This window comes from Aulonocara stuartgranti, assembly GCF_965226115.1.
Source record: "Aulonocara stuartgranti genome assembly, chromosome: 5".
In the NCBI taxonomy this organism is placed as follows: Eukaryota; Metazoa; Chordata; class Actinopteri; order Cichliformes; family Cichlidae; genus Aulonocara; species Aulonocara stuartgranti.
In genome coordinates, this window is record NC_138943.1 from 12,832,761 (window position 1) to 12,856,665 (window position 23,905).

At 38.6% G+C, this 23,905-nt stretch overlaps 2 protein-coding genes across 4 annotated transcripts in view; one reads left to right on the forward strand and one right to left on the reverse strand.

The window, feature by feature from the left end:
• The window catches only part of LOC309707366 (uncharacterized protein), a gene marked incomplete at its 3' end in the record, with an annotated part of 455,076 nt that overhangs the window by 210,033 nt on the left and 221,138 nt on the right, over positions 1 to 23,905 (reverse strand). The gene's annotated exons all lie outside the window — the stretch shown is intronic.
• Positions 1 to 23,905, forward strand: part of grip2b (glutamate receptor interacting protein 2b) — a 170,115-nt gene that overhangs the window by 102,375 nt on the left and 43,835 nt on the right. For 2 of the 3 annotated variants that reach the window (XM_082534417.1, XM_082534419.1), the window contains exons 2-4: positions 18,112 to 18,189; positions 22,227 to 22,362; positions 22,542 to 22,687. In XM_082534417.1, coding sequence (XP_082390543.1) covers positions 18,112 to 18,189; positions 22,227 to 22,362; positions 22,542 to 22,687 — 360 coding nt within the window. The remainder of the gene's footprint in view (positions 1 to 18,111; positions 18,190 to 22,226; positions 22,363 to 22,541; positions 22,688 to 23,905) is intronic. The other variant, XM_082534418.1, reaches the window with a different exon arrangement.

Consider the following 23,905-nt stretch of genomic DNA (forward strand, 5'->3'; position numbering starts at 1 on the left):
ACCACATTTGGAGAAGCGGTTGGAGCCAGGAAGGTATCCGTGAACATTACCATTGGTTAACTAGCTTGACTGGTAGGGTCCATAACGTAGTCCATAACTCTCTGCCATATTGAATTAATCCAACGGGATGCATTATAGTGAAAAATAAGCTTCAAACTAAAAAAAAACAATTTGAACAGGTGCAACTGAGCCCCTTTGGCAAGGTATCCCTAAAAACAATCAGTGTACATAGACCCAAAATATGCAGTTTTTTTGGAGTTAGCATGACTTTGAAACTGATATATAATCAATTTTTAAACTAACATATTTCAACTAAACTGACTTAACCAAGCCAAGTATTTTGCATTGCCTAAACCAAACTAAGTACATTTCATTGCTTAAACTTAAGTAGTTTCATTAAAATAAATAAATAAAAGATCCCAATGAGATATGTGACTCAAACTCCTGTCTGCCAGTCCATCCTGTTTATATACTGTATGTGCAATTTTTGGTCCTTTAAGGTGGAAAACGTTTGGATAAGTGAAGATGCATCAACATCTATTGTATGAGGTCAGGTTCATGCCCAGGAAATAAAAACAACAACAACAACAATAAAGCAAATGCATCGATGCATATTTTTTTTAACTATTTCTCCAATTCATGGTCATAGGTCCTATCACAGTTGTCATGAGCAAGAGGCAGGATGCATCCTGAACAGGTCATGAGTCTACTGCAGGACGAACAGATCAGACAACTATTTATGCCCATATTCATACCCACAGTCACCAATTGATCACCACTTAATCAGCAATAGAACACTTTTGCACATTACTGGTGCTACATCACAAAGTGGTATAAATGCTTTTGGAAAAAGTATCATATTGTTTTGTAAGATTATGTGCTATTGATTCAATTTGAAGTATTCCACATGGTGTCATAGCCAAGAAACAAAACTATCAACCATGATATCAGCATAACACATTTCTGATTCTATTCCTCTACAACATACAGTACATTAGTGTAGTAAAGTTAACGAGATGCATCAGGAGTATTAATAAGGTGAGCACCATCCTATTTCATGCACGAATGAACATAGTGGGAGATATATTCTGTGAAATGGCCTCAGAGACTAACCAAGATGATAACAATGTAGTGAGACTCACAAAGCTGCTTTTATTTCTTTTAGTTTTATGTAGATACAGACAGAGGTTTCGTATTTCACTGCATGCTTTGAGTTATTGCTGTAATTTAGATTCATTATTACAGAAGATTAAAACGGAAAAGTTAAGTTCCCTAACACTGCATATTTTAAAAGACTGTGACAAAAAACATTTTACTTTATTTTTTTAAGTAGTTTGATACTGTAGTTCTCATATGTCTCTTAGAATATGACCAAATAGGCAGTTTTTCACTTTTTTTGCTGTTTGCACTGTTTTGTGGGGCTGATTCAATCTCACCATTGCTGAAGGGATAAGGATATGAAGCAGAAATATACACTAAATGTATGATGAGAGCTTTATCACCATGTTGGCTTTCTGCCGACAGCTTGATTTGATCCTTTTTATTTTCTGAGCTGACCACACCGATAATTTAATATTCAGAGTGGACAAAGGTATAGACATTCTTCAGTTAAGGGGAGGTTAAGATGTGTGTCTTAAAAATGCATTGGTGAAAGTTAAAGTACTCTTTCAACTTCTTTATTCAAGTAAAGCTAAAAAAAAAAAAAAAAAAGAGTAGGATTGTTGACTACATTGTAAGTGGGAAACTCTGCCTCTACATCTAAAAATTTTAATATGTACAGTCAGGATTTGGTAAGTGTGGGAACCCCAAAATCAGAGTGGGGGAAAAATCACTTAAAAACAAGTCATAATAATTTCCATTGTGTGGATTTTGTATGCAGGCTGTGATGAGCCAACTTGTGCTGCTGCTCTAAAATTCACTGCTCTTTGGTATTTTCAACCTCTAAGCAGTATAAAGCATTTTGTAGGTAGAATTAAGTGAGCGAAGCATCATCATGTTAAAGGTCCAGTCATTCATTTTTTGAGTTTATTTATTGGAAAGAAAAAAAAGAATATTGTCCACATAAATATATGGTGATATTATGCAAGTACGTCTTCCAACAAATTGATGCATTTTCATGCACTTTGAATTAATCCATAAATATACAAAGGCCCCACCAGCCTTAATACAGTGGCTGAGATGGACAGTCCCATTTTTACTAATCATCTTTTATGTAGGGGAGGAAAGGAGGACTCAAAGGCATTTGTGTGCTGTGGAGTCAAATTTTAATTCATACCTGCACCTTCAGACTGAACATGTAAAGGATCATACTTATGTTTTAGACAGTTCAACTTGGAAAATAGATTATTCCCTTTGTGCTTGCTCCTCTTTTGTAGCACCAGAAATTTTATTCATTCTGGTCCATAATTATATGTTTTTGCCTTTAGTCTGCAATAAGGATCACCAAGGTTGTCTTCTAAGTTTTATTGTTCCTTCCATTTACATTCAAATCGAGTTGATATCCAGAAGGTATTCAGTGACATAAAATAATCAGTCTCCTCAAAAACTTAACAACCCATTTATGAAAACATGCGATATAAAAGTAAAAAAAAATACACAAGTTACCTGAAAATTCTATTTAAGTACAATGAAAATATATGTGTACTTTGTTACTTCCCACCTCTGTTAATAGTGACAGTTGTGAGGCAGTGAGTATGTCAGAAATTATTATCAGCTTTGCATGTTGCATTCATATTTCTCTGTTGTTTCCTACAAACTGCATTTTGCTCAGCAAGTTGTAACTATACTCCTCTGGCAGGACATCTGTTCTCTGATTACAAGCATGACGATAATGCAGCTAAACAGAATGCAGACATGAGTGCTTAGTAGTAATCTGCAGTCACTGGCCTCTATTATTAAGTACACCTGTGCAACTATGAAGAGCATGATTAGACATTTGCATTAGATAATGCAAATATCAAGCCTGCCAATGACATGGAATTAACACATTTAGACATGTCGACATGGTCAGGTCGACTTGCTTAAGTTCAAACCAAGAATCAAAATGGGGAAGAACCGAGGCATGCAGAAAAGCATCTCTGTATGTACAAGATGGGAACCTTGAAGTAGATGCATTACAGCAGCACAAGACCACACCAACTGCCACTCCTGTCATCCAAGAACAGGAGTCTAAGGCAACCGTTCCAGCAGTCTCACTGATGTTGGAGAACAGAAGACTGGAAACACAGTTTCCAGCTTTCTGCTAAAGCATTCAGATAATGAGGGGGATATTTTCTTGGTAAACAATGGGTCCTTTAGTATAATTTGAGGATTGTTTAAGCTTACCTGACTACTATTGACCATCTTTATGGGCACAGTGTGTCTCGTAAAGGTCTCCACGGTCAAACTGAGCCTTTTTGGGATGTGGTGGAACGGCAGTGTAATGTAAATACAGACCAAAATCTTTTGTTAGTCGTGCCAGTATAATGCTGAAAAAGGCTCTGGGATGTTTTTAGCACCTGGTCGAATCTATGCGACAAAGAATTAAGGCTATTTTGAAGGGGAAAAGGGCCCAACCCAGCACTAACAAGGTAGACTTAGTAAAGGGACTACTGAATGTATAATTGTTCAGACTGATCATTTGTAATTAATAACACTATTTATAAAAATAAAAATAGAAAACTGCTTTTGAATATTTTCAGCGACAGAACAGGACATTTCTTACTGTGTCTTTAACACATTATGTTCTCTTCCCTGTCATTTACATTTTTAGACAGTTAGATAATGCTCTTACCTCAAGCAGCTTACTCCAGGTGCATCACGGCAGCGTGCGCGGGGGATCAAACCATGTGACTAATTAATGACGGGACTGTCTTTCACATCACAACACCCAGTTATTTCTCATTTTCATCACTCTTCTCTTTCTCTTCCTTTGCCGGTCCTCTGATAAAACCAGCTCAACTTAGTTAACTGAACATCAGTTTGAATCTGCTACAGAGATGTGTTGGCACAAGAAACAAAACTGTAACTTCAAAGGTGTTTTTGGCATCTTTTTCCTGCCCTACAACTGTCAAGCTGATTTCTCCTTGTGCCTGATTTTCTTCATCTGTGAGATTTTTCTATCTTTGTTGAAATCCAACAGTACTTTGTTTGTCATGTTTTTAGGGATGTTTGCCTCATATTATGGTGGATTTGGTGACATTTAATGTGTCTTATAGTTGAAATGCAAATCTCGTACAACAATGTATTTTTATGGCAATAATCAGATGACTAGGAATGATGTGGAGTGCATTTTTGCAGCGGTGTTTTTCAGAGTGTGTGGTGATAAAGCTTTTATAGCAGGAGTGTCAAATATAAGGCAGAATTGGCCTGGCAAAGACTCCAGTCCAGCCCACCAGATGGCACAGGAAAATACCAAAGGATGCATATAGATTTTAAACCTCTAACTATATTTTCACAAGTTTTACAGTTAGCTTTTCCTGTTGATAAAGACCATCGCCCTGTCAGCTCAACACAACAAGAAGTAAGAAGATGCCTGCTTGTAATTTCAGTAACTACAATAATCTTTAGTTCAGTCATGGAATTGCTTTTTACCATTTTCATGATGGTGTAAAAAATCCTCCTTACTCAATAACTTAATATTTCTTTGCAATATCCAATATTCTCCACATTGCTGGAGGTACTAATGTTAAAATCTTACAATTTGGTTGGGAAATCAAAAGCAGTAAATTTTATTTTTGGCCTTTCTTATCGTTAAAAATTCCTATTTGTACAAATGGTAAATGGTAAATGGCCTGCATTTGTATAGCGCTTTACTCAGTCCCTAAGGACCCCAAAGCGCTTTACACTACATTCAGTCATTCACCCATTCACACACACATTCACACACTGGCAATGGCAAGCTACGTTGTAGCCACAGCTGCCCTGGGGCGCACTGACAGAGGCGAGGCTGTCGGACTCTGGCGCCACCGGGCCCTCTGACAACTGGAATCTGAGTGGCTCAGTTTTTTACTATATAATATTTGCTTCAATTTATTTTATTTCTACCTTGTTATATCTCCTGCCTTTCTAAGCTTTATTGTTAAATACCAATACCAGTAAAACTATCTGTCATGAGAATGTTAAACTTTCAATCTTGTATCATTCAGAGCACATATTGTACATATTGGTTTTGATTTTAAGAATATGCTGATACATCTTTATTTGCAACACGTGTATCAGAATTGTCTGGCAGGCAGACAATGTTGTTCTGGATTTAATTTGTAAAACACCTGTATATTAATCATGTCACTAAAACCCACAGAGAAAAACTTCTGTATCACAGTGCCTGTGCTTAACAGTGAGACCATGATATAAACTAAACATTTCAGCAAAATATTCAGTATTTTTGTGTGGCATATTTTAATGCAGAAAAAAAATACAGCCTTCAGGTGAGAAGTGAAAGCCAGCCATTTCTCCTTTACATAGCTTATATCAGCTGTACTTCTTGAATTGATTTTCTTCATATCTTGAAGAAATGTCCTTTTTTCTTGCAATTGCAGATCTTAAAAACAAAAAATATCATTTTTTTGCCCTTATAGCACTGTTCTTGATGTCCTTAAAAAATATGTTTTGTTTCTGATGAGGCAAAAAAGAGAGGCTGTGAGCAGTGAAGCATTTTACTCTGGGAGAGTAAAACAATATTATAGGAACAAGTCTGTGAAGGTTCTCAGTCATCCAGGTCATCGTAGTCAAAGGAGCTTGCAAAGGAACAAATTATAGGAACAAATTATGTTATAGCAGTTTCGGTCATTATAATAAATATAAATACCCAAAAAAGAACATCTTTTGGTTAACTGTCTATTTCAGATGGATGCTGTACTGATGAATATTCTGTGTCATCTGCTTTAGAAAGTTTGTCACAGATAAACTTTAGCAAGAGTTTAGCTTGGCAAGAAAGAGATAAAGAGGTGACACAGAGCGAGAGAGAGAGAGAGACATGAGACCATTAGAACTAAAGTGTTGATGAGACCCCTCTGCTGCACCCCTATTCTACCCTCCAACCAGATCCATACAGGCAGCAATTACCACAACAGACAAGCTATTAACCACCCTAATTACTGCTTGTTCCTTCCATAGACACTCAGTGTGTGTGTGTGTGTGTGTGTGTGTGTGTGTGTGTGTGTGTGTGTGTGTGTGTGTGTGTGTGTGTGTGTGTGTGTGTGTGAGAGAGAGAGAGAGTGTGTGTGTTTGGAGAGTGGGTGTAAAAAATTGTGCAAGAGGTGACAGAACTTGTATGTGTACAGGTCAGGATAACTGTGTGTGCACATGTACAACACACAATTTTTGCCATTTTTTCCCCCCGTCTGTTTAATATTTACTGAGTGGGTGGGTGGGAGGGTTACTGTTCATATGTGCGGTATTTTGCAGTTTTTGTTTTTTTCTGTATCTTTTTTATCCCTCTGTGTACCAGCTTTGTCATGAACAATAGCCAATTACACATCTTCAATTTCATTCAGCATCATAATGGCAGCAATCAGATGCGTTAGTATTCAAAAACTCAGAGCCTGTGTGTGTCTATGCATGTCACAAAGACACACACTCACACCCTACACACACTCACACACACTTTGTAGAGGTTCTAAACTGGCTACCATTAGGTAGGGATGGGTACCGGTACCGGACATAAACTGTAGTAATCAGACCGAAAAGCAGCGCAAATTTCGGTGCTTTGTTTCGGTGCTTTTTTTTTTCCCTGAGATGTAATACACTTTGAATTCTAGCCAATAATTTTACCTTTGCAAGCGTAGTAGGTGGGCCCAGGTACGTACGTTCTTTTAGAGCAAAGCTACAGATTAAAAATGCCCAAGGAGAGGCGGTCACAAGTCTGGCTGTACTTCACAGCAAAAGATGCAAACACAGCAGCCTGCAACAAGTGCTTTAAGGTGATACTGTGATACTGTCAAAGGAGGTAACACCTCAAATCAGATGAAACACCTGGCGACGTATAGCATTTTGTTAAAAGCCGAGAAATGCACTTGGGCCTTGGGCGGCATTGTAACGCCTGGGAGAACAGCCACACTGACCATTCACTGGAGATGACAGAATTTGGACGATTTTTAACTCTCAGTGATACCACAGTGTTTGTTTAATTTGGTAACTGAGAAGAGTTGGGACCTGGAAATGGATAATGTCATCAGACCTAAGAAGCAGATTGTGAACAATTTTCATGAAAAGACCAGAACAAATGATGTTTTAGTCTTTTTCTGTGTTGTTCTTACCTGTCATCTCCATTCATTCCTATTGAAGATATCAATTCTTTATAATGAGTCAATCAGGGTCCACTAGAAAAAAATCAAAATAGCCCTACAGTGAATGTGAAACAAAGACATACCAGTGACCGGGTCATTGATTTTTATGGTGCTTGTGTGACACTGAAACTTGATGTAACAGAGGAAAAATGTATGTTATTTCTTCAGATACACTGGCATTTGTTGTCGTTATGATCATTAAAGGGCAGTAACAATTTCAAGGTAGTGTGACCTAAACAAGCAAAAATATTTAGTAACATTACCACTAATGGTCTAGAGTAACACCACACAATTGAAAGGCTGCATAGCTTTCTTCCAGACTTGTTGGAATTTGAGAAGTCTGAAGAAAGGTTAAAAGGGATCTTAGTTGGGTAATTTTAAGGGTTAAGCTGTATGTTTCTGGTTATACAGGGTACTACACACATACACTACATCATCATATTAAGATTATTCTATAGATGTATGGTGACTCATTGCAACCTCACAGCAAGACACTCTTCAGTTAATGTCAGGGAAGGGCCTTTATACATGGATAATGGCTTTCTTGAGTTAGTCTCCCATTACCTGTCGGCCACACTAAGGAATCTACAAATAATTATGGCAGACATATAGACGATGTGAATGACTATTTCCTGGATTTCCGTTGCATTTTGCTTTTCTTGCAAATCAAAATTAACATAAAGTTAAAGTGTCATTGCTAGTTTATGTAAGTTTGTTTGAAAATATGCATACTTGTCAGTCTGTCTTCTGTCTTTTTCTTCTCATTTTCCTGCATTGAACAAACAGGTGTATCTCTTTTTCTGAACACTTCAGCAGCACGCTTGTTCATTTGTTTTGTGACGCCTACTTGATGGTTTAGTGAATAGCGAATGATTATAATAGTGTGCTTGCTTTAATTTCTTATTCAACAAAACGAATAGGCTGAGTTACTCTGTTCGCTTCTTTTCAATTGGATCTTGTGTTCTCTTTTATGCACCCTGAGAAGCCTGACTGAGTAGTGCTGCATTCTTTTCACATGAAGCCTTCTTCCACTTTCATACAAACGTACCTGGCAGCTGCTCTCTGCAATCACAGCTCATTCAAGTGTATTATGCATATTAGTCCAGGAGAAACATCATAAATAAAACCTTATTATGTTAATATTTACTATTGTGTACAGTGCTGCTACATTCTTGGCATTGATGTGTTCTTCCAAACATATCGTCAGTGACAGATTTTCATTCATTTCAGTTTACAGATTTTGATGAATTCTTAAATCTCTACGGTCAGACTGCAACTAGTCACAAATTTTTGCCTATGCAAATTTGCTCTTGTTATGGAAATTATTCACTTTTTCATGACTACAAATGAAAGCCAGGGGTGAAAACATACAAAGTTCACATTGCAGTTACAAACCCCTTTGTCTCTCTATATTCAGTGATGGATCTCTACAGAATTGCTTTTAAATGAGTGGCATCAACTTACCAATAAGAGGCTCTGCTGTGTATATGCATGTGTATAATAATAAGCACAACGAGGTGACACCTAGATTCACCCATGCATCCACTTTGTTGTCACATTTGGAGAAACCACTCTGTGTGTACTTGAGAGAGTGTAAATTTATGTTTGTATGTATATCTATGATTAAGTTGTTGGGGTGTTGTGTCTAGTAAGTACTGTTATATACCCCTGAGTGTTTTTGTGTGATTGCTAAAGAAAGAAATGGTTAAACTAAGATTGTGTGTAGGAAGGTGTTTTCCTAATTATGTGCTTTCAAACTGTAGGTCAGAGTATGATCATGATATGTATTCATTTTAGTGCTATGCTTGTCAGTAAATATCAACTTATCAAATTCAGATTAGAAGCTCAACATTGATTTGATCTGTGGTTGAGAGGTAGATGATTAGTTGTTTAAGCTAAACATCAGCTTGGTGTATTGATACATGAAAAATACCCCAATATTGTTTTGCTCAAAACCTTTGCTACTTTCCAATTCACTTTTTGCATTGCTATCTTGACACCATATTCTCAAGTGTTTTCTGCTAATTCAAAACTCACCATTTGAAATGCAAATATCCACATTTCGCAGATCAAAGACTTTCATACATCTAGTTTAAAACTGGGCAACACTTTTATCTGCATCTGGGTCATTTCAGCAGTAACTATATTTCCATATTGGTTCAAACTATATGTTAAACAATAGTCTCTGAAAGCCACACTGAACCAGAGACTGGAGAATAAGAACTGGACTGTTGCCTACTGGTCCAAAGTCCTCTGTACAGATCAAAGTAAATTTTACATTTCATATCAAAATCAAGATCTTAGAGTCTGGAGGAAGAGTAAAGAAGTATAAAATCAAAGTTGTTTGAAGTCTAGTGTGAAATTTCCACAGACATGATGATTTGAAGTGCTTGCTGTGGTTGTGTGATTTTAGAGCACTTCATGCCTCCATCCCAAGTTTGATAAAGATGCCGATTCCCTTTTTTCAGCATGACTTAGTACCAGTCTTCAGTGTACAAAACTACATGCGATTACCATGTTCCTGATCTGAGTATATTTATATTTGGTCATTCTAAATTGCCCATAGGTGTGAATGTGAGTGTGAATGTTTGTCTGTCCCAGAGTGTACCCAGAATTTTTTGACCTACAACCCCATAAAACACTTAAAATATATCATATATGCATGCATACATGCAATGTGCTACTGTGTGTCTGTGTGTCTGTGGGTGTGTGGGTGTGTGTGCACCAAAAAGTACAATTATTTGTGTATCAAAGTAATATGATACTTTGATACACAAATAATTGTGCGTTTTGGTGCATGGATGTTTTTTTAGTCTTATTTCTTCACATTAATTCTTTTTTTCTGTTTCCTTTAATTTATTCATTCATTTATTTGCAATGGAGATGCCACAATTTTGTGGTGGTGGCCAGGCTGAGGCTTGAATTTAATTTAGGGTGGCACAAAAATCAGTGTCTTGTTCATTTTTCATTCTGCATAGCACAGAGCTGTAGGCTGTATTGTAACAATTTTGGTCACTCACTTTTTCATCAGCTCACACAGCCAACAGTGAGTGACTTCATGCATTAAAAATGCATCACTATGGGTTTTTCACTTATTTTAATTAAAAAAAAAAAAAATGTATATATATATATATATATATATATATATATATATATATATATATATATATATATATATATATATATATATATATATATATATATATATGTGTGTGTGTGTGTGTGTGTGTGTGTGTGTGTGTGTGTGTGTGTGTGTGTGTAACATGTAACATCTGTTGTGGGGCACACACATGCACACATACAGTAGCATATTGCTTTTGCAGTATATCCTGAGTGAACATTTAGCTGACAAGAAATGTTGGCATGCTACATGTAACTGTAACAACATAAGTATATTGCAATTTCTGTTCAGCTGTTTAGTTTTGTTCGGAAAATAATAAACATTTAAAATAATTCAGCCCTTTTCATTTAACAGCTGTGCCATTGTTGCTACAGAGCAATGAATCTGAACTTAAAACCTGTTGTACAAAAATTACTTTGTATTTGTCCAATGACATCCATCCTTTGTTCTGTAAAACCTGCCCAGCACATGCTAAAGTCATTACTGTCTCTGCTTGAAAAGATACTCATGCTGTAAGCATTATGCCAGCACTTCTGCTGCAGGAGGAAATCTGGCCTGACGCCTCTTCTGTAACTCAACCTGTTTGGTGAGCTGACAGTGCCGGCAGTCATTAGCCTAATCACATTCGAATTATTCACTCGGAGGCACTAATTTATCAGAAAGTGTTGGGGAACCGAGAAGAGAGGCAGTGGAAAAAAAGGTTTTAAAAAGAAAAAGTGTCAGTGTGAAGATGATATGTATATCCATTGAAAAAGACTAGTATTGCTAGCAGATGATGTGCTATGCTTCCAAAGGCCTGTTATGACAAACAAGTTTGTAGTGATCTGATACCTCAGTCACAGAAACTCTGGCACTGGAGATATGTGGGTTTGGAGGATGAGAGCTGCAGATTCATAGTGCTCGAGGGGGTAAGTTGTGACTAAATCAGTTTGTCTTACATCCAGTCAGTGTGGCAGAGATGGCCAAGTTGCTGAAAGCATTCCTGATGTCTTTGCAAGTGTACATTTGTATTTTCTAGCATGCTTGAGTTTTATTTTCATGCACATATTTTGCATGTAAGCATGCGTGTGTGTGTTGATGAGCAGCCTTTAGGGTCCATTATACTTGTGACAGCCCCACAGCAGGAACAGCCAGCCATATAACTTATGAAAGCAGTTTAAAGCTAAATTGAATCCACAACTTATGAATTATTAAACTTATTACACCTCTGTGAAGATCTCTAGACTCTGAGACACAACAACAATGGCCTCCTTTTAACTGTTACTGCTGGGAAGAGAACTGATTTCTAAGCATTTCCAGTGCGACAGACTGCATATTTGAAATTGTTAGAAGCCAGGAAATTGTGTCATTGTTAGAGGATATCACTTTATATATTGCTGAACTGTTTCTTGTAAAGACATCAAATGGTCGATAAAGGTAAAACTACAAGCTATATATAAAAGCTTCGCTTTAAATATGCTACCATGGATTTTTAAAATATTTTATGTTCTGTGGAAATATTAATTTTTGTAATTGTGCTTTGCATAAATGCATGTGACACATTAATTAAGGTTAAAGGATACAACGAAGTTTTTTACAATAAAATTTCCATCCATCCATCCATCCATCCATCCATCCATCCATCCATCTTCATCCGCTTTATCCGGGGCCGGGTCGCGGCGGCAGCAGCCTAAGCAGAGAAACCCAGACCTCCCTCTCCCCAGCCACCTCCTCCAGCTTATCTGGGGGAACACCAAGGCGTTCCCAGGCCAGCCGAGAGATATAATCTCTCCAGCGTGTCCTGGGTCTGCCCCGGGGCCTCCTCCCGGTGCAATATGCCCGGAACACCTCACCCAGGAGGCGCCCAGGAGGCATCCTTGTCAGATGCCCAAACCACCTCAGCTGCTCCTTTCGATGTGGAGCAGCAGCTGCTCTACTCTGAGCCCCTCCCGGATGGCCGAACTTCTCACCCTATCTCTAAGGGAGAGGCCAGCACTATACACAGTGCAGGTAGAGCACCGCTTTCCCCTCCTGATACACCTGACAGTTTGCCAGAATCTCTTCGAGGCAGTCTGAAAGTCTTTTTCCATGGCCTCTCCGAACTCCTCTCTCACCCGAGTTTTTGCTTCAGCCACTGCCCGAGCTGCGTTCCGCTTGGCCTGTCGATACCTGTCGGCTGCCTCCGGAGTCCCACAGGCTAACCAAGCCCGATAGGACTCCTTCTTCAGCCTGGTGTCTCCCTTCACCTCTGGTGTCCACCATTTGGTTCGGGGCTCAATGCAGCAGCTTCAGCAATGGAGATGCTGAACATGGTCCATTCGGACTCAATGTCCCCAGTATCCCTCGGAATGCTGTTGAAGCTCTGCCGGAGGTGTGCGTTGAAGATCTCGTGGACTGGGGCCTCTGCTAGACGTTCCCAGCACACGCTTACTACACGTTTAAGTGCACCGGGTCTGTCTAGCATCCTCCCCCGCCACCTGATCCAACTCACCACCAGGTGGTGATCAGTTGACAGCTCAGCCCCTCTCTTTACCCGAGTGTCCAGAACATATGGTCGCAGGTCGGGTGATACGATTACAAAATTGATCATCGACCTGCGGCCTAGAGCGTCCTGGTGCCACGTGCACTTATGGACACTCTTCTGTTTGAACAAGGTGTTCGTTATGGCCAAACTGTGATTTGCACAGAAGTCCAATAACAAAACACCGCTCGGATTCAGATCAGGGAGGCCGATCCTCCCAAACACGCCCCTCCAGGTCTCGCTGTTGTTACCCGCGTGAGCATTGAAGTCTCCCAGCAGGACAACAGAGTCTCCAGGTGGAGCACCTTCCAGCACCCCACCCAGGTACTCTGAACTGCCACTCGGCGCATAAGCGCAGATGACAGTCAGGATCCGTTCCCCGACCCTAAGGCGGAGGGAACAAACCCTCTCATCCACCGGGAAGAACCCCAACGTACCAGCAGCAAGCCGAGGGGATATTAGCATACCCACCCCAGCCCGCCGCCTCTCATTAGGGGCAACTCCAGACTGAGACAGAGTCCAGCCCCTCTCCAGAAGACTGGTTCCAGAGCCCAAGTCATGCGTAGAGGTGAGCCCGACTATATCTAGCCAGTACCTCTCAACCTCATGCACTAACTCACCAGAGAGGTGACATTCCATGTCCCAATTGGCAGCCGGGGATCGGTCCGCCAGGGCCTCCGCTCCTGGCCACCACCCGGCACACAATAAAATTTAGTTCACCAATTTGTTTAAAGGCCAAAGCCTTGACAGTGAAGGAGTTATGCATATGTTGAATAAACAACATAAACATTGTAACTAATTATGATATTTAGACACAGAAAAAGGATAGATACGCAAGCTCAAAAACATAAAACACATAAAAAAAAAAACCCACACCAACTCATATGCTGACCTAACCTTTCTGCTCTTTCATGTTGTAAACTGAATGAGCCATTAGTCAACTGTGCAAACCGCCAGACCAATGTATAGATTTTAATTCTATTAAAAATGAATGGAGTTTCTGCACTCACAGGCGTACACTTGTAGTGATTAAAAAGGGTTTATGTGTACTTATATCCTTCTACCTCAAATGTGTTTCTGCTCCTACTCCTACAGGACTATTTTTAGTCCTGTCAGTATCAGGGAAGGTAGATGTCACAGGAAACTCGCTACCACACAGGAAGACACTAGCAGCAATGTGGCAACTAGAGATCATAGAATGTCAATAATTTCAGGAACATGTAGTGACAACAATAAAAAAAAAACAACAACAACAACAACAATCTTTATTTATAGAGCACATTAAAAGCCCGGGGCATGCCAAAGTGCTTTACATGAACCAATAAAACAATAAAATGATTTACACTAAAACATCAGAATCATATAGGTGTGGGATTATGTTCACAGGTAAAAACCACTAATAGGAACAGTCAATAGCACACAGCTGTAGCAAAGAGAACTGTACCATCATACACAGTGATAGAGGACATAGGCAACGCAACAATAAAATAATAAAATAATTAAGACTATAACGTCAGAGTCATATAAGTGTGAGATTATGTTCACAGGTAAAAACCACTAATAAGAATAAACTATAGCACAGAGCTATAGCAGAGTAAAGCTGTAAAGCTGAACCATCAAACACAGTGATGGAAAACATTGACAGCACAGGACAACGCAAAACAACCAGACACATTAGAAGATTAGAACAACACACTAGAAGCAAGGCGAGAAATTAACTGGTAGGAAAAGCAAGTTCAAACAGATATGTTTTAAGCCGTGATTTAAAAGATTGAATAGAATCAGACGCCCGGATGCCAATCGGGAGACTGTTCCACAGCTCAGGTGCAGCTAGAGCTGCAGCTAGAAGAAAAAATGTGTTGATCCTGGTGGAATTGAATATAGAATACTTTCTGAACTGTCTGAACATGATGTTACTTTTGCCTCTGGTGATTAAAATAAAACTTAGAGCACTTACTCTGACCCTTAGCATTAGGCCTGCCCAGTGTGAAGACTGACAACATACAGAGATTTCTTGACATATTAGTAAAATATAGAAAGCAAATACCTTGTTAATTTGGCTGTTAAAGTAATATGTCACACAATCGTTAATTCTGGCCAGCTAACGTTTGCGGTTTCTTTGGTACTGTTACAAATGTTTTTTAAGTGCTTACTCTGCTAATGGTAGTAAGCTGATTTAAAATGTTGCTCTGGAACAGCATTACAAATATGCATTTATTTTGGAAAATTGGCTAAGACATTTATGTTTAAGCTGTGGCATAATTGTGCCTGGTTTTAATGCAACTTCTGAATTAGAGTATGAAAATAACTGGGAAGTGGTTTATGAATTGTTAAACTTATCCCATCCCTCCGATGGAGCAGAGGTTGTAAAGTAGGACACATCCTTTCCCTTCAGAGTCACAACAACAACAACAAGCTCAGCTCTGCTGTCGCAGCTGCTGTCAAACTAAGTTAAAGAGTGTGGGTTAGCAAAATACTTAATATCCTTAATATATCATAGATGAGTCCTTAAAATATGTGCATTAATATAATTGTACTCAATAATAGATTCAAAAGGAAAAGCAGATTTATAGTAAAAAAATGATTCCTTACACAAAAGCTCTATATTCGTTCTATGGTAGAAAAGAAAAGAGCAGCTTCGATTTATTTGCATTATTGTGTGATACTAGTGCCAAAAGGACATTATGATGCATCAAATACATATATTTAGTGATATTCAGTTATATCCGCAATAATTTCTGGCCCCTCTTTGTTCTTCTTCATAAATAGCAGAAAGACATTCCTGGACAATTCATGCAGAGCCAAATTAATTTTGCAGATATGTATAAAAAAGAAAAGTTGCAGTCACGCTGTCAGCGGGTGGCTCACTTGTAGATAGAGCACATTGACACCACCTACAGGCAGAATTACTATTATCTTTGTTAGCTAGACAGGAATTAAAACTGGAAACTGCAGCTGTGCAACTGCTTCATATTCATGATCACATCATTGATATTGTATTCAAAAAGTACTTTCTTTATTGGAAGAACCTCCCAATTAAAAAGGAAAGTGGTTACTGCAAGTATGTAGACAGGCAGGCATTGTGACATTTAATTTAAGTTTGTATACAAGATTCCCTCCTGTGCTTTTAATTTAGGAACAAAAAAAGAACAGCTTTAGAAAGCTGTGGTGATCTGAGCAGAAGAAAAATAAAATATTAAATGTCTTCTAGATATTTGCCAGAAAGTCTCTGTCGCAGACTATAAAGCATGACATCTGTTCCCCCAAATGTGACATATAGTGTTGGCCTCTGTTTCATTGTCCAAACTGGCAGGAGACTTCCTTCAACAGCTCTTCTGGGTATTTGCCAATGTGTCAACCTACTTAAAGTTAGTTAAAGTGACAGTGTGTAGGTAACTGGAAAATCTCCCTTACATGTAATCTTCACATAGTAGTGTGCAAAACTGATGCAATTTCAGTTGTAGTACGGAGATTACAAATGTGGGGTGTTTTTTTTTTTTCAACATTTTACACAGCATTTCTTTAAAAAAAAAAACTCTTACAAGGGAGAAAATTCCCTCGAAGAAGCATTTAGAGAATATTTGCAGCTCTAAAGGCAGGAAGGCCAACTGTGTTTGCATCTGTTCAGTTGGGGCATGAAACCCCTTTGATCCTTAAGGGAAAAAAAGATTGATAGAAGTAACAGATGCAGTGCTGCAGGCTTGTCTTTACATTCTCAGTCATGGATTAGCTATCAGACATTTTTGTTGTACCTCTCAGAATCATCATCAGATATGCTCAGACCAGTGTCAACTGAAACTGGGAGCAGAAACCATTACTCAACAGTACCATCACTGACAAGCAATACAATTTACGGAAGCTGTGTACAGGTGTGAATGAGAGTGTGAATGAAATGATATATCTGAATAACAAAGTCCAAATCAAAAACAAAAGAGCTTTGTGATCATCTTATGGTCATAAACTAATGTGCAGGGGTATTATTATGTTGCTACAAATTTCATATATTCAGTATCACATGTGAGAAGTTTGGGAGGACACCACAGTCAGTTAAGATATGAAATGTGATTCCTGTGTTGAAAGTGAGCTAAAAAGGTGCCGACAGTGTTAGCATGATTGCTTTTCTAAACAGGTCTTTAGGTGTATGGTTACAGTATATAAGCACCATTAATAAATGGAATTTTTTGGTCTTTTATGTAGTTATTCGTTTGTGGTGTCCTTCATTATTTGTGTTGAGGACTTTCTGTTGAGTCAGATAGCCATACGTACAGTGCACCCCAAGCAAACCTGATAATTCATCCTCGGGTTCGTCTGTGAAGGTTCTCAGTCATCCAGGTCATCGTAGTCTAAAACTCAGGAGGGTTCTCTTCAAGCACGACATCCCAGTGTACTTCAGACCCAGCAACACACTCGGACAAAAACTGGTTAGCCCGAAAGACAAAACTCCTAAACACAAACTTAACAATGTGGTGTATGCTGTACAGTGCAGCGAGGAATGCCCAGACCTCTACATCGGAGAGACCAAACAGCCACTTCACAAGCGCATGGCACAACACAGAAGAGCCACCTCCACGGGACAAGACTCAGCTGTCCATCTGCATCTTAAGGATAAAGGACACTCTTTCGAGGATGCCAATGTTCACATTTTGGACAGAGAGGACAGATGGTTTGAAAGAGGAGTGAAAGAAGCCATTTATGTCCACTGTGAGCGACCATCTTTGAACAGAGGCGGTGGTTTACGACACCAACTGTCTGCCATCTATAATCCAGTTTTGAGATCCCTTCCCAGACACCTTAACGCCCACTCACATCCTGGGCCATCTGATCTCAGGAAATCACATGATAAGGTGGGGCCAGGTTTCACAATGGGCTCACCCGACACCTTGGCTGATTGTGACCCACACCCGCTTTCACACCTTGGCTCATGTGATTAGGTAGAGGATCACCAGGATCACTTTGTCCCTCTTTGGGGGGAAACTCCCACTGGGTTTAAATCTGGGACTCTCTGCCATTTGACCTTAGAACTGAAGAAGCTTCTCTGATGAGAGGTGAAACGTCTTCAAGCAACTCAAAGAAGTCCAGACGCTTTTCTTTCCAAGCTCCTTCCTCGGGTTCATATAAACTAATCATTTTTGCCTTGTCACAGTCAAAATATTGAAGCTTTAACTGTTCCAAAATACATTTAAAAATACTAAAGTTCAATTCTGTTTCTCTTTTCTCTTTAGATGATGGACCATATGGGAAAACTAAGGATATCTCTGGACCAGAGCATACCATGGCCTCAAGAAGACACAGCATACCTGGTAAGTGGCCAACACCAACTACCACTAGCTACATACCTATAAATTTCTATGAACAGGGAGTGCAGAATTATTAGGCAAGTTGTATTTTTGAGGAATAATGTTATTATTGAACAACAACCGTGTTCTCAATGAACCCAAAAAACTCATTAATATCAAAGCTGAATGTTTTTGGAAGTAGTTTTTAGTTTCTTTTTAGTTTTAGCTATTTTAGGGGGATATCTGTGCGTGCAGGTGACTATTACTGTGCATAATTATTAGGCAACTTAACAAAAACCAAATATATACCCATTTCAATTATTTATTTTTACCAGTGAAACCAATATAACATCTCCACATTCACAAATATGCATTTCTGACATTCAAAAACAAAACAAAAACAAATCAGCGACCAATATAGCCACCTTTCTTTGCAAGGACACTCAAAAGCCTGCCATCCATGGATTCTGTCAGTGTTTTGATCTGTTCACCATCAACATTGCGTGCAGCAGCAACCACAGCCTCCCAGACACTGTACAGAGAGGTGTACTGTTTTCCCTCCTTGTAAATCTCACATTTGATGATGGACCACAGGTTCTCAATGGGGTTCAGATCAGGTGAACAAGGTGGCCATGTCATTAGTTTTTCTTCTTTTATACCCTTTCTTGCCAGCCACGCTGTGGAGTACTTGGACGCGTGTGATGGAGCATTGTCCTGCATGAAAATCATGTTTTTCTTGAAGGATGCAGACTTCTTCCTGTACCACTGTTTGAAGAAGGTGTCTTCCAGAAACTGGCAGTAGGACTGGGAGTTGAGCTTGACTCCATCCTCAACCCGAAAAGGCCCCACAAGCTCATCTTTGATGATACCAGCCCAAACCAGTACTCCACCTTGCTGGCGTCTGAGTCGGACTGGAGCTCTCTGCCCTTTACCAATCCAGCCACGGGCCCATCCATCTGGCCCATCAAGACTCACTCTCATTTCATCAGTCCATAAAACCTTAGAAAAATCAGTCTTGAGATATTTCTTGGCCCAGTCTTGACGTTTCAGCTTGTGTGTCTTGTTCAGTGGTGGTCGTCTTTCAGCCTTTCTTACCTTGTCCATGTCTCTGAGTATTGCACACCTTGTGCTTTTGGGCACTCCAGTGATGTTGCAGCTCTGAAATATGGCCAAACTGGTGGCAAGTGGCATCTTGGCAGCTGCACGCTTGACTTTTCTCAGTTCATGGGCAGTTATTTTGCGCCTTGGTTTTTCCACACGCTTCTTGCGACCCTGTTGACTATTTTGAATGAAACGCTTGATTGTTCGATGATCACGCTTCAGAAGCTTTGCAATTTTGAGACTGCTGCATCCCTCTGCAAGATATCTCACTATTTTTGACTTTTCTGAGCCTGTCAAGTCCTTCTTTTGACCCATTTTGCCAAAGGAAAGGACGTTGCCTAATAATTATGCACACCTGATATAGGGTGTTGATGTCATTAGACCACACCCCTTCTCATTACAGAGATGCACATCACCTAATATGCTTAATTGGTAGTAGGCTTTTGAGCCTATACAGCTTGGAGTAAGACAACATGCATGAAGAGGATGATGTGGACAAAATACTCATTTGCCTAATAATTCTGCACTCCCTGTAATGTGTAATTTTCTGTCTGTCACTTTCTCTCTTGTTCTCTGTCTGTGTTTTTTAAGGTATATCCTAAAAATTCTGTTTAAAGGGGTGTAGCCAGTAGCCAATGCTTTAAAAAAATGTATTTCTTGGAAATTACCAATGGTCACAATTAAACTTGGTCTTCTAAAGTAAACATCTTACCTAAGAAAGCTTTCTAAGTTTGTTTTTTTTGGCTGCTTTTCTAGAAAGCACACATTTATATCTGAGTCATGACTAACCAAAGGTCCAAAACTACACATTTAGTCGAGCTGATGACTAATACTGATTTTTTTTTCCCCTTAGCTTTTTTAGCTGTTTTATAACCTCCTCATTATTGATGATTGCCCAACAATACACTATAATTGACAACATGAATGAAAACTGTAATTTATGGCTCGTCAAAGGTTGAGAGCCTTCAGTTATATTTTCATCATCTTTTCATTAACTTCTTCTAGGCTTAAGGAATCTTTAAAAAAGAATTGTTTTCTGCTTGTTTCCCCGTGAAGTTTTAAATAGGTCTATTATTAGTATTATTATTATTCTGTGTTATGTATCTGTGACCTCTTTCTGATCATCTTTTAGGTCACATCTTTATCAATTTGTACATAAGTCAGCTACATTCCTAGAACTTAGGTCACTTTGCTTGCTTTAAAAAATTAAGAATTTTTTTTTAATTATTTTAAATTTTAAAATTATTATTATTATTATTGTATTTTAAGTGTTTCCGTTTTTATCTCATCATTATTACATGTACAGTAATACTCCTCCCATTTCTCTGTAGTACATCAATCATTCTACAAGTTTTCTTTTGTGCAGTATAAAAATCATTCTACAAGATCAAAACTTTATGAATTCCAACATCCTCAGTTCTGCAGCTTTGCAGAAAAAAAAAATTAGTGATGGATTCTCTTCAGAAAATGTTCACATCATCCAGACTACATTTGGAAAAGCATTGCTTTTATGCAAATGTGAGTAGCACAAGGACTAATGAATGAATGAGTGCCTTTCTGCTAATAATGTGCATGTCCCTGTATATGCTGCATAATGCCTATCAGAGATAACTGTGGTGTGAAGCACTTCACTGATCCTGAGTGTTGCCTGAGGGATGTACCTAATCTAGGCATCTATCACACAAAAGCTTTATCTCATCTGCTTGTGTGTTGATGTGTTTTTGTGTATGGGAATGCTTCTGTGCGCTCATGGTGTATGTAAATGGTAATGATACAAATAGACAAATGGGAAGGCAACACCATGTCATGACAGCTCTGGGGTTTTAGTTTACTTATTACTTTGGTAAAGGCTTATTCATCTCCCAAGATTCCCCTGGCTGTTTTGAACCAAATTCCTTAGCCTTTTCATGAACCTAGAAAGTCTTACATTTTTCTTACTCGTGCCATTTTTTTTGACCAGTAATAATTACTCCCATCATGACTTAACCAAACTCAATCGGCCTTATATGTTTTAGAATACCGAAAAAAATGACACAACTTCAACTCACTCTAAAAATAGTTTTTTAATAAGTGTTGGAATTTTGATGGAATTCTCATGAATGTTGTGTTTCTTTGGTTCATGGAGTAGTCTATTTAGGTGTTTAGGGAATATTGCATTAAGTAGTTCTTCTGCATTACACAGTTCTTTTGTCCTCATGTTGAAAAAGTCAGAGTGGTCCACCAATCCTTGATCCTTCTTTCAGAGGATTCATTAGAGTTTTAACTGTACATAACAGCTATTTCGAAGTTAATGAAAGTAACATTATTGGTCAAGAAAATGTAGTATATTTTGTGGACAGTTTTTTCAAATAATTATACTTACTAAATTATTTGTTTGTTTGCTTTTTTGTTTGATTGTTTGTTTAATAAGGACAGTTAGAGTTGCAGATTCTGTAAAATATAACGTTTTAGCAGCAAAGTATATTAGGTGCAGTGTTGATTACTTTTGTTAATTTCTCAGCTGGAAGTGAAAATTGATCTAAACTTCTGCTTTCTGCTGGTGTACTTTAACCTTTAAAGACCTTTTCATCCCTGCCAGGAAGTCTTCAAGTGGAGTGACAACAAGAGACAAAGGGCACTCCTAATTATCATTATCTGATTCTTATCTTGTCTGAAATTCACATTACGTTTTAGTCATTTCAGCTCTTTTAAGCCAACACGAGATCAGTGTCTCACTCAAGGACAAACAGGAACAATTGTCTTAGTTTGTTTTTATCTTTTAGAAACTATTAAAGCTTTAATCCAGGAATTGGAATGAATGAACAGACACTAACCACTTATTCCTCTCCTGTATTTTGTATGTTTGAGTGTGGCTACATATGTCTGTGTACACATCCCTGTGTGTGTATTGGTATGTCCTTCCCTCTGCCTGTATTGTGTGTGTATCGTTTTTATGTGCGTGTGTGTGTGTGTTTGGTTAGAAGCTCTGCGGGGGGTGACTATGGTGGAGCTGGTGAAGAAAGAAGGCAGCACACTGGGCCTCACCATCTCAGGAGGAACTGATAAGGATGGAAAACCACGTGTATCAAACTTACGACCTGGAGGACTGGCAGCCAGGTGAGTGAAACACAGTCAACCTCTAAGATGAGGATGAATACATAGATTCAGACTGTCTTGCTATTCAGCAATATTCTGTACCATAAATGGGTCATTTTATAAAAGGAAAAAGAAACATGTGGTTAAAGCCTTTCTCATTTGTGCAAGCCTTTACATCTTTTTGTCCCTTCTTTGTGCAGGAGTGACCAGTTAAATGTTGGGGACTACATCAAATCCGTGAATGGGATCAATCTGACCAAACTGCGGCACGAAGAGATAATCAGCTTATTGAAAAATGTAGGAGAGAGGGTTCTGCTGGAGGTGGAGTATGAACTGCCCCCCACAGGTATGTATTTGTACAGCTAGGCTGGTTGTTTCTACGTGATTTATAAAGTTGTTAAGATATGAGTTAGTGATGTCAGTAAGGTCCTATCCAATATCACATTAGAAATTGCCGGATACTGGAATGAATATTGTAATTCTGAATAGAAAAGTAAATGTAAATGACAGCTAGATACAGACAAAACCCGCATGTCACCCCAAGGTCTCACTATGTATAGTATATACTACTTCTTCATTGATACTGAACATTGGCGCTAGATATTGATACATTTGTTTACTTGCTAAGAGACAGCTCCTTCATTCATTTAAATGATTAAACTCTTGGCACAGTCTCCTGTCTTTACTGTACTTCTCAATCATAGGGATTTACTGATAGTCATTTTATAGCTTTAGATTATTTAACGTTATAAAACTTTGTCCTGTGTCATCTGAACAATATTTATACTGCTGGATCTATTACACTTGTCTATTTTATTTTATCTGCAGCACATGCTGAGGAAACACACACAGGAAAAATTATTTCATTTGAACATGTCCACCCTGTAAAATAACTAAATGAAAAGATTTGTTGAAAAGACATCTGTTCATGTCACTGAAAAGATTCCCACAAAAAGACAAGCTATTAGTTAAATTGGATAGAAAAGTAAAAAGGATACTTTTCCTCCTCAACACCTCTCCAAACAGCACAATACAAACCAAACTTTCTTACAAGAAAGCAGTGCCAAATGTTGCTCTACCAATGCACCCTACGGACTCCCAAGAGGCCTGCTCAGCTATACTCACAGTGCAGCACACAATGTGACATAACCCAATTAAAAACAAAGTCTACATGAAGCTATATAGATGATACAAATGAGGGGGTTTTAATATTTAAAAGGAAAAATGCTCTATGGGAATGGCATTTAACTAGATTATTTGCTGAGAAGACAACTTTTCATTTTTCAACCAAATTGAGCTGTATAGTGTTGTATTTTGATAGGCTGTGGCTAGCTGAATAGATTTGCCTCAGAAAACAACACTGATGGATGTTTGAACCTTCAACATCTCTCTTCAGAACATTATTTTCATTTTAGGATATTTAATTTTACGATAATAAGTGTAGTTTTTAAGTATAGAAATTTAAGGGAATCCTGAATTGACACTCAAATACCATGCATAGTTTAATACAGGAGTGTTTTTGTTTTGTTTTGTAGTGCAGTGTAATTGAAGAGCATTCAAGTAA